The 12,153-nt window shown below is 36.2% G+C and overlaps 1 protein-coding gene across 1 annotated transcript in view; it reads right to left on the bottom strand.

Moving 5' to 3' along the window:
* Window positions 1-12,153, bottom strand: part of ATP2C2 (ATPase secretory pathway Ca2+ transporting 2) — a 112,111-nt gene that overhangs the window by 74,325 nt on the left and 25,633 nt on the right. Inside the window, exons 2-3 of the mRNA XM_074214015.1 lie at window positions 2,102-2,212; window positions 926-1,042 (exon numbers count right to left, since the gene is read on the bottom strand). Of these exons, the coding sequence (XP_074070116.1) occupies window positions 926-1,042; window positions 2,102-2,212 (228 nt within the window). The remainder of the gene's footprint in view (window positions 1-925; window positions 1,043-2,101; window positions 2,213-12,153) is intronic.

Here is a 12,153-nt window from a genome sequence, read left to right on the forward strand (position 1 = left end):
TTAAAACTTAATTTATGCCTTTAATACTAGAAGGGAATTTACTCACTGATTGGATGAATGTGTATAGTCTTTTTCTTTCCAGCTGGCAGAACCAGATCTACTCATCAGTTGCCAGCTGTATCACAACCAGAATCTTTCTCTCCTTAAAGTACATTATCCTAGGATATAGAGTTCTTAAGAAGCTTAGAAATTGTTTAATCCAACTCATGGGGTTTAGAGTAATTAATACATCTTAGGTTCTACTAACTAGTACTGTCATTTCTATTCTTTTGTCTATTTTTAATTTTCTTAAACTAGTTTGTATCCTAGTCACCCATGCCCTTTGCCTCCATTTCCTCCCCACTGTCTTCTACTTCTTATATTCCTTCATGGTCCCTAGCACAGAGCCACAGACATAAAAAACACTGAACAGATTTTTTCATTGCTTTTTAAAAATAAAACATTCATAGCTAGAATTAAATTCACAACTGAAAATTTCCAGCCAAATACATTGAAGGGAAAGTTATTCATCATCACGTATCAAGATTTTCTGATTATCTTAACAAGAGTCTATTGCAGTGGGGGGCAGCTAGGTTGTGCAGTGGATAAAGCACCAGCCCTGGAGTCAGGAGTACCTGAGTTCAAATTCGGCCTCAGACACTTAATAATTACCTAGCTGTGTGGCCTTGGGCAAGCCACTTAATCCCATTGCCTTGCAAAAACCTAAAAAATAAAAAAAAACAAGAGTCTATGGCTGTGTGATTGTCAGATCCCTGCTTCTACTTTGCATTGAAATATTCTATTGTCTCTCTTAATGCTGGTGAATTCTTTATCTTTTCCTTTAGATTTTTCAAAAATGGTTTTGCTTATTTATTTTCTAGAAGCTTAAGCTATTAATACAATACAAGGAATGAAATATTAACCTTTATCCTATATCTGACCTTACCTGGTCTAGGTATTTCTTCCACACTGGTTCAGTGTTATCTGCTACGAATTCATTCCAGCCATGGATTAGCCTGCGTTGAGTCACAGAGAATTCAGATAGCCCACTTTGCAAATCAACCTGAAAAGACATTAAGAAGCTATCATATTAAATCAATGAAGAGAAGCAGCATTGTGTGATAGAAGGAGTTCTCCATCTGGAAACCTGAGTGCAAATCCATCTGTGATATTTAGTTGCATGACCATGAATGAGCTATTTGCTCTATTAGCCAATTTACTCAACAAAAAAGAGAAGATAATACTGGTAGTACTTAACTCTTAGTTGTTCCATAGTTGTGAAGATTACCTCTCTCTGTATCTCTGTCTCTCTCTCTCTCTCTCTCTCCATATATATTTTTGAATATATACATATATATGCCAATTACTATTGTTAGACTATGACTAGAGATTCTTAAATCACTGATCATTAAAACTTAGACATGCCCTTAGAACTGGATTTTTGAGAACTGTGGGAGGGCTTAGAAATTACTGAGTTCAGTCCTCTCATTTTTCAGCAAGAAGAAATGAAGCCCATAATACTAAAAGGAATTCTTCAGGGTCACACATCTAGTTGTGGCAGGATTGCCACTATTCCATTATCTCATTCAATTATTATCTCTCATTGCAGTACCTCCATGGCCTAGTTACAAACTTTGTCTAATGTTATATTATTCTTGAACTCCAAAGATTCTTAAAACCTTTATATTAAATCAAATTTATTTTAAGGAAGATTTTGTAATATCCCTTAAAATAATTGTCAACAATCTCTCTTTTCTGTTCTTTTGCCTAACTGGGGGATTATACATTGTTGGGTAGGTACCTAGGAGTAAAAAGGGGCTTGTGTTCTGGGTCAAACAAAATTTATCAATTAAGAAAAAAAGGAAATTTGGCAATACCTTGTCATGTCATAAAACCAGAAATGGGTAACACAAGGATAGCATTGAGAATATCCACATTTTGTACTTGGGGAAGAAAATGTGGTTCAGTCTTAAGTAAGCAAAACAACTTGAAATAAATAGCATCTGATTATAAGACATAATACAAAAGGGCACCATGAAAAGTGTCTTAAAGCCGTTCGGCCCAGTGAACATTGGTTTCTTTTTATTTTAAAGTCCTTGCACCACTATCACAGACTACTTACATATAATACTTTGGCCAAATCTTCTTTGTGACATTTAGAAGCCTCCTTGGGTGGTAAAGGTATCACTGCCTTTTCTCTTTCAATGGTTTTCAACTCGCATTGTTCTTCAGCCTATGAAGTAAATGCAGCAATTAAACAAGAGGTAAAACATGGTATGTCAAGGCACAGCACAGAACAAATATACTGGCTTTATGTCATCTTACTTTATAGAATTTGAATTTAAAGAAATACTAATTTAGGGTAAAAAATCATTTTGCAATCGGTCAAGCAACTGCAGATGAACAGAAACCCAAAGTTTTGAATTTAGGGAATCTGCAGGCTCAGATACATGAAGTGTTATCCAAGGAAAAGAAGGAAATCCCAGTGCTGGGTCAGGAGAAAAGAATAATGGAATTTTCAGGCATAAGTGATTGTCTATGTTCTAGAACTATGAGGTTCTGGGGGCAAGAAAGAATTATACCAATAAAGTTAGGATCATCTCAGATGTAGAAAAAAGCCACAAACTTTTACAGAAGGATTTTCAGTACAATAACATGAAATACACCAGGGATCTGAATACAATCTTAGTTTCTTGCTTGACAAAAAAATTCTTTAGCAAGTTGGTTAGGAGACTTTTCCTTGGAAACATATTTTCAATTTCAAAATGGAAGCCAATGGAAAAAGAGAAATCACCTTATGGAAATTCAAGTCATAGTTGAGTTTTCTTAGTATATTAATCCAATAAGATATAAGTATCCTCATCTTAATTTAAGTAGTTATTTTGATTTCCAGAGATTCTTCCCTGTTTTTCCTTAATTAACATGAAGGAGGTTGATTGGGGAGTGGTTTATCAACTTGTAGAGTTCCCTAATCCATTTGATGAAATTATAGGGAGTGAACCCTATCTAAGAGGCAGCTCACTATGAAGAGTCAGCATGGATGAGACTTGTTGCTGCTGCTGCTGATGTTTGTCCTTCACTCTCAAATCATGACATCAGGGGAGGGGATGCTATAACAAGCATATGAACTGAATTTGAGTAAGGAGGGGGGGCTGTGCTAAGTTATCATCTCACTTTCTCTTCTACAACCATCTGAATCCAGTGGTCAGATATGAGTCAGGATGACTGGAAATGGCCCTGGTTGTGAGAGCTCCTGAATTTAAAACTTTAAATAATAGATGCCAAATTAATAAATATTGCTATAATTGGAAGAGGATTGTCAACATAATTATTACACCTTAATGGCTGGGCATGAGGCAGCATGTAGGCCAGAAGATCTGGACCTTGCCACCTCCTCTCTGCTATTGCCTTTCTATCAGTCAACAGGGAGGAAATTTTTTGTTTAGTAACCCCCAAATATAGTCCCTGAGGGAATTGAATAAGTTGAGTGCTGTCTAATGGCATCCTCAAGGACTTTGCATACTATGCATATTCTGTGGGAGATATATAGACTATATCTATATACATCCTATCCACATTAGAATCTTGAGTACCTTTGCATGAGTTTGCAGAAAACTAGATGAGCTATTTCTGAGAACATTCAGAACATTTTCTGGAATTCTCCAAGTGGAAAGAAAGAATCAAAGAGAAAAATTCAATTTATTGTGACAGAACTATAGTTTTAGAGCCATATTTGAGAGATCAGAGTATTATAGGAACTTGGAGTGCTTTATTTCTCTGGGTCTCAGTTTTTCCAAGATAAAAGAAGGCAACACATTTCCACCTTCAAATCCAAACCCCAAAAGATAAATGAAGTCAAACTTTTTGTTGTTCAGTTATTTCAATCATATCTAACTCTTTGAAACCCCATTTGGGGTTTTCTTGGCAAAGATACTGGAGTGGCTTGCAATTTTCTTTTCTAATTCATTTGATAATGAGGCAACTGAGGCAAGCAAATAGGGTTACATGACTTGATCATAGTCACCCAGCTAATAAGTGCTAGTTTTGAGTTCAGGTCTTCCTGACTCTAGGTCCAGCATTCTCCTCTCTAGTTTGGTCTGGTTGAGCTTGAATCAATCAATCTACCCCCGAGGTCACTTCCAGTTTCAAATCCTATGATCCTACGTCAACTTCGAGTTCTTTTCTTTGGCTGAAATTACATCCCTACAATATTTTTGTTTTGTTTTTCCTCTCCCTATTCCTCATTCCCATTCCTATGGGTACCACTAGAGATCTAATGTCAATGATGAATACTAATGTCAATGATGAATTAATCACAAGAGAGAGGTTTTGATCTCTTCAATACTTAACTCATTCCCCACATTTCTCAAGGGAAATGAAAAACTTCTCACCACCTTCCTGCACTATAGAAGATAGTATAGGGCCAAAAACAAAAGAAAATGTTAGATTGGTGGGAACAAGAAGTTAAGTGGTCAATTAATTCTTTTGTCAAATTGACTGAAAAAATAATGTAACCCGTGAAGCAACATTTTAAAAATATAAACCAGAAATTTCTGAGTAATAAAACATGGAGAAACATATAGGGCAGGATCCTTTTTGCCAGGGTTAGCCCTTCACTAAAGATTAACTTGGCATCTAGTAGTTCCTAGATGAGCTATTTAGGTCATCTAGAACAAAGGGTTTACTTCTTAGTCAAAATAAAGGAATTTGTACCTCTGTACTCAATTAATGAGTAAATATTATACTTAGCAGCAAGTCTCATTTTTAATCCCCCCAAACCCAGTAAAGAACCTATGATAACTCATTTGGCAAATTTCTGTGCTCTGAATTTACTTGCTCTTCCCATTCCTTCCCAACACATACACACACACACACACACACACACACACACACACACACACACACACACACAAACATACACTCACACAAACACACACACAACAAATCAGTAGCCCCTTGCTTCTCTCCTCTACTGATCTCTAAAGTTCTTTAGTTATTTGTTTATTTCTCAGGGTCAGGTTCTTCCTCTCATCTAACATGATAATTGTGTTTCAATCATTTCAGCTGTGTCCAGTGCTTTGTGAGCACCGCTTTGGAGTTTTCTTAGCAAAGATACTGGTGTGGTTTTCCATTTCCTTTTTCAGCTCATTTTTAAACTGTGGGAACTAAAGTAAACAGATTAAGTGACTTGCCCAAGGTCATACACTCAATAAGTATCTGAGGCCATATTTGAACTCAGGAAGATAATTCTTATTGATCTCAGGACCAGCACTCTATGCATTATGGTGCTACCTAGCTACCCAAAGTTGTGAATCTGATAAATTCATTGCTAGAGGGAGGAAGGCTATATGAGCATGTTTGGACCCTTCGGTTTAGTTCTGAGACCACATGGATTAAAACAAAGGACTACTAATGGGCGGCTAGATGGTGTAGTGGATGGAGCACTGGCCTTGGAGTCAGGAATACTTGGGTTCAAATCTGGTCTCAGACACTTAATAATTACCTAGCTGTGTGGCCTTGGGCAAGCCACTTAACCCCATTTGCCTTGCAAAAACCTAAAAAAACAAAAACAAACAAAAAAAAATACCAAGGGACTACTGGAATGAATTAATGATTTGGTCTATCTACTATTGATCCCTCATATGAATTCTGTTTTCATGATGACACAGTGAAAAGAAAATTTTTGGAAAAGAATTTGAAACATTTTTGGAAAAAAACTAGTGCTATTTCCTCATCTGTAAAATGAATTGGTTGGACTAGAAAATCTAGCTTTAAGTCTATGATTCTAAGATATTAGGACAACTATTATTACTATTACTAATAACTATTATTACTCATATTTGCTTAGTATTTTTCTCACAACCTAATAATAATAATAATAATAATAATAATGAGTATATATATAGTTTTCAAAGCACTTTACAAATATTCTCTTATCTTCATTTCAATTCTGGGAGGTGAAAGCACCTAAGTTAAGATTTGAACTTGGGTCTTCCTGACTCCTCCATTTTGGTGTACTACAAGGCAATAGTATGAATACCATTCAGGACAGATAAATGGTATAGTGGACAGAGTACCAGGTCTGAAGACTGATCTTTGGGAAATCAAATCCTTCCTCAGATACTTACTAGCTGTGTGACCCTGGGAAAGTCACTTAACCCTGTCTGTCTCAGTTTTCTAGAGAAGGAATGGCAAACCACTTCGGTATCTTTGCCAAGAAAACCCTAAATGGGGGAGGGGGCAACTAGGTGGCACAGTGGATAAGAGCACCAGCCTTGGAATCAGAAGGGTCTGAGTTTAAATTCAGTCTTGGACACTTAGTAATTGCCTAGCTTGTGACCTTGGGCAAACCACTTAACCCCATTGCCTTAAATAAATAAAAAAAGAAAAAGAAAATCCTAAATAGGATCATAAAAAGTCAGACATGACTAAAAAAACAACACAACAAAACCAAGGAGTATACTTATATGTGGTACATAGTATACAAATAACAGTTGAGGTCATTGAAGTTCAGACACATGAAGTAACTTATCTGAAGCTTATGATCTGCACTAAAGACAAAACCCTACCTTAGATTATAGGCAGGGGTGTTGTATTCTTCCCTCATCCCTGTTCAACCTGTTCTAATAAACCTCAACTACATTCAAAATGAACTTGAAACCTGCACTTCCTGGTAACAGGAAGACAGCATGCTCTGATAATGTAGGACAGAAGCACTGATAAGGAACATATAATGAACCTTTGTGCCATAGAAAAGAATTGTTTTTGGTGTTTGTGTCAGAATCTAGGGGTTTAATGGATATTAAGCTCCATAGGAGTCAAGAATGTGATGTGTTCTTAGAATACATGAAGAGAAGGGGTGGCTAGGTAGCACAGTAGATAAAGCACTGGCCCTGGAGTCAGGAGTACCTGGGTTCAAATCTGGTCTCAGACACTTAATAATTACCTAGCTTTGTGGCCCTGGGTAATCCACTTAACCCATTGCCTTGCAAAAAAAAATTTTAAGAATTTAAAAAGTTATCAACTTTTAATTCTTTTAAAAGTTATCAACTTTAAATTAATTTTCTTTTAAAAGTTATCAACTTTAAATTAATTTTCTATCATCACATATTTTAAAATTAATAGATACTAATAATTTAACTTTCAAATTATGAGTGTTCACAATTTTTTTAACAATTATGGACTCACATACTCAAAAAATTTAGGAACTATAAGTAAGAATTCTTAATCTGGCATCAATGAAGTTTATTTTTATAATATGTATTTTATTTCAAACATTTATTCTAAGAAGGCTTTACCAGAATGGTGAAGGAATCTGTGATGAAAAACAATTCAACAACTTCTGGACAAGAGCATTGAGTACATGGAGAGACCAATGTGAGAGAAGAATGGAAAGCTTAGATGGGTCCAAATTGGGGTGGTTACTGACTACCATGAAAAGGAGTTGGAAGTTTCCAAGTGACTAATAATTAGGAACCACTGAAGATTTTTTAAAATAAAGAATGATATGACTGATCTGTGCATAAGAAATACCATTTGGAAGTAAAATGCAAAAATGGTTTAGAAGGGAGGAATGAATAGACCTTTTAAAAAATGACTGCAATTATCTAAGGTATACATCTTTGTCTTAGGATCTAAAGGAGTGGTGATAATAGAATCAAGAAGGATGGAGGCAAGACAGTGAGTTGAAATAAAGAGACAAGATAGAAAAGAGAGATATCAACAAATTAGAGTCAAAGATGATTCCAAAATGTTATGTATGAGAGATAAGGGGGTGGTAGCACCATGGAGAAATTGTTCTGTCAGAGGAAGGAATGGTTTTAGTTGAAAGGATAACTGGTTTGGGATATGCTGATTTTGAGATGTCAATGGCATAGCCAGGCACTGTATTGTACAGGCAGCTGGAGATGCAAGGCTCTAGCTCAGAGGGAGGTCAGAACTAAAGATAAACAGAAAGTCATCTTCATAGAGAAGGCAGTTGAAACTATGAGGGTTAATAAGATTCCAAAGGAAAGGCTAGTGAAGAGCAAGGAGAAGAGAAAGAGCAGTTTGATATGAAAATATCTCAATTTTTCTTTGCTTATTTGTCAGGCTGGTGCTTTAATAGAATGGGCTACTCTTAGTATAGAAAGTTGGTATGGATCAGCAACTTGCCTAGAACTTACAAACATAGAGAAAGCTGTCCATGGTGCTGAGCAGATAAATGAACACTGTTTCAACAGGTTTCAGACACTGGACTTGAACTCATTTCACCCTGAATCCAAGGGCACTATCAATTACATCATATTATACTCTCATATCATACTCTCATTCCCACTGTTGGGAGTGATAAATAGTGTGTGACATGAGGAGGGAAAAAAGAGAGGCAGGGTTGTTGTTTCTCCAAGACAGCCTTAAGAACAGAGAGGGCAATCAGGGTAAATAAGGGAGAGTGCATACTGCGTTTTCCAGGTTTACCCTCATGTGCTTTCCTAACTGCTTTCAAGTCACTTGCATGCCATGGCATCACCTCCCTGATGTCATGGTCCTCTTTGAGAATGAAGGAAAAACAAAAACAACAGTGACTGTGAGTACAAGTTTGTCACCAGGACTAGCCGTAACTCTTGGAAGCTGGCAATGGCTGGTATTAACTAAAATTCTTCAACCCATCCTTCAAGAAACAGCTCAAATATTAGCTTATTTGTGATATCGTCATTGATCTTCCACCAAGTCAGAAATGTTCTCTTATTCTTTGAAAAACACAGCATTGTTTTTATGCCCTTCAATCACTTATTGCATTGTTTTTAATCTTATTTCTTTGCCATGTCTCCTTGTTTTTTTCTTCTCTATCCTCCCTCCTATAGAATGTAAGCTTCTTGAGGATTTGGATCTTGTTTGCCTTGATCAGTAGGGAGGATAATGAAAAAATGAAACTTTTCATTTCAGTCAGTGCCTAGGACAGTGATTTTTGAGTCAGGGGTTTTATGCTCAGAAAAGGCTAAAGACTAGTTCATTTTCATATAGGGATTAAGATATAACAGAGAACCGAAGCAGAGCCTCTGTTTCAAAACCCAGTATTCATATAGTCAGCATTTGAGATGTTTGTTGAAGGAACAAATGATCCTGATAACCTTAAAAGACATCAATCATTACAGTATCCCTGATTTTCAATGATCCTGTACCACATACTCAGACAAAAAAAGGTAGAATTTGGGGAAAACAACTAATAATAATAATCCTAATAACCTTAGGAAAATCAAACAAAGCAACAAGAATGGAAATTAAAAAAAAACAAACAGCAACCCACACAGAGATTCTTTGGCCAGTGCTTAGCACAGTGTCTGGTCTATAGGTGGACACTTGTTAAATCTTGTTGATTCGACAAGAAAAATAAATTGATCTTTTCCTTTGGGCCAAATTCATTCTTATTCTTTACAAATGATCTCTCTTCTACCTCTTTTTATAATGACTCAAAAACAGTCTCCATAACCCTTTTGATTTTTTTTTTGGTGCCATGAATATTTTAAAAGATTGTGGTTAGTAATATCTCTCTATGTACTAAAAATGCAGAATTATCTGGCTTTTTATCAAAAATCAAGATATAGATGCTTCAAGAATAAGAATAAATAATAGCAAAACAATTTACTCTTTTCTCCTCTTTTACAAAGTCAAAGAGAGGGTTAAAATGATTGTGAGGTAGGGGAAAAGAGTGGCAGGGAATGGAGAGAATAACTGTTTCCCAACAATTGTGTACCAGGAAGCTGAAGAGCAAACATCATCAGTAGAGAGGGTATGGGAAAATGGTTGGAAGTTAGAAGGATGTAGGTTTTGGCTCTGCATCAGGAAAATTTCCTGACAATTAGAATTGAATGACAATGAAATGGTTTGTCTTAGTAGGAAGTGAGCTCCCCATCCTTGGAGATCCTTTATCAGGCTCTCAATGACTACTTGTTTTGGGTGTTGTAGGAGGAATTTATATACCTGACAAAGTGGATTGGATTTCCTCTGATGTTCTTTTCAATTCTAGAAGTTTATGACTTTATGCACAAAGAGCATAATCATGTCACTGAACAGAAAATAATAGTACATACCCCTGGAATACTGTGGACTCTTCTGACAATCAAATCTTAATAAAGAAGAATGGAATGGTTGGGTGGGTCCAGATTGTGGAAATTAGTGACTATCAGACAAAGGAGTTAAAAGTTTTCTTGGGGGCAGCTAGGTGGCTCAGTAGATAGAGCACTGACCTTGGAGTCAAGAGTACCTGAGTTCAAATCCGGCCTTGGGCACTTAATAATTACCTGGCCATGTGGCCTTGGGCAAAGCCACTTAACCCCATTGCCTTGAAAAATCTAAAAAAAAAAGTTTTCTTGGTGGGCAATGGGGAGCCATTGATAATTTTTGAATAGAGGAATGAAATGGCTAGATCTCTGCATTAAAGATATTGTCTGGAAATAATATTAAAGATGGATTAGAAGGAGGCAGGAGTGGAAGAAACAATGGAATGGAAACAAATTATGGGAGAGAAATATGATGGAATATTATCAAAAATGAGAAGTGAAAAATATGAAGAAGTCAAAGAAATATGGAAGGATTTTCATGAAGTAATATAGACTGGAGGCAACAATCTGAGTAAAAATTAACACAATGATGACAATAATACAAATGATGACAAGGCATTCAATGCTGATGAATTGTAATGAACAGCTTCAGTCCTAGAGACCTAGCCCTGTAACACTTCTCTCTCTTTTTGTTAGAGAAGTGAGGACTAATGGATGTAGAATATGGCATGTGCTATCAGATATAGTCAGTGTATCTATTGGGTTTGCTAAATTACACACATACACACACAAAAGGTCTCAGTGGAGCCAGGGTTAAGTAGAAATGACTGCAGCATAAAAAACAAAAAGCAAAGATAAGACTTAAAAAAAAAGATGGACATATTGAAACGGGGAACATACTGAAATGGTACAATGATCAAAGCAGCAGATTGTGCCAGATAAGCTAAAATTAAAGATATTCATATTTTTTCTGCAGAGGTTTCTACACAGGAAATGCTCAAAGTATCTAAAATCATAAATAACACTATTAATAATAATAACACATTATATCTCATCTGATCCTAGGCAGCTTTGGGATTATTCTCATTTTACAGTTGAGGAAACCCAAGGCAGGTTGGGGTTAAGTGGCTTGCCTGTGGTCACACAATTAGAAAGAATCTAAGGCTGAGCTCAGATTTTCCTAAATCTAGGCTCAGCACTTTATCTACTGTGGATAAGATTTGATCACTAAATCCTATTATATCATACATGAGTCAAGGTCCTTGAAATTTTAAGAAGAGATTTGATATGGCTCACATTTTTACATATTGCAGAAAGAATTACAAAGTTCTTTCCTCAGACAAATGCATTTGGGCACATGCCTCATCTCCACTTTTAGACAGCAAATTTCTTGAACACATTTTTGGATTTATCCCCATGATGCCTAGTAAAGGACTTGGTAATGGCTGCTATTAGGACTAAAGTCTGCTTTTGCTTACTCAATAGAAGATGCATGGAGTTCATACAGCAGTTGAAAAGGCAAAAGCTGGGTCAAAACCAGCTTGGATTTGCTTATGAATGAGAAACTTGAGCTAGGCTATGAAAGGGGAATCAGAAGACCTTTGAGGCATGACAACCAGCACTCCCACTCAGGTCCTGGGAGGCCAACAACAACTTAGGCAGAACACAGAGCCAGTCAGACCAAAGGATAACTTGGTGAGACATTGCTTAGAAGCTCCCAAGAGGACAGAAAAACCCAACTGTTGGAGAAGGAAAAGGGGAAAAAAGGAGTGAAGAGGAGATGAGACCAGGGAAAAAGAAAAACTGAACCATCTGCAGTCCTAGCCATGGGGGTGAAGTGGAGGTGAGACAAAGCAGAGAGTAAATCTTCACTGGGTAATGCTTTGGTCACCATATCTCAAGTCAGATATCTTGGAAATTGGTTACATTTAAACTTTCTACAATATTTCTCATATATATAAATACATATATATAAATACATACATACATATATATATATATATATATATATATATATATATATATATATATATATATATATATAGTTTCATTTGACCTTTATGACAAACCTGTAAAATAAGTAGTATAGGCATTATTATTTCCATTTCACAGGAGAAGGCAATAAAGTTCAGAA

This window comes from Macrotis lagotis, chromosome 1, assembly GCF_037893015.1.
Source record: "Macrotis lagotis isolate mMagLag1 chromosome 1, bilby.v1.9.chrom.fasta, whole genome shotgun sequence".
Classification (NCBI taxonomy): Eukaryota; Metazoa; Chordata; class Mammalia; order Peramelemorphia; family Peramelidae; genus Macrotis; species Macrotis lagotis.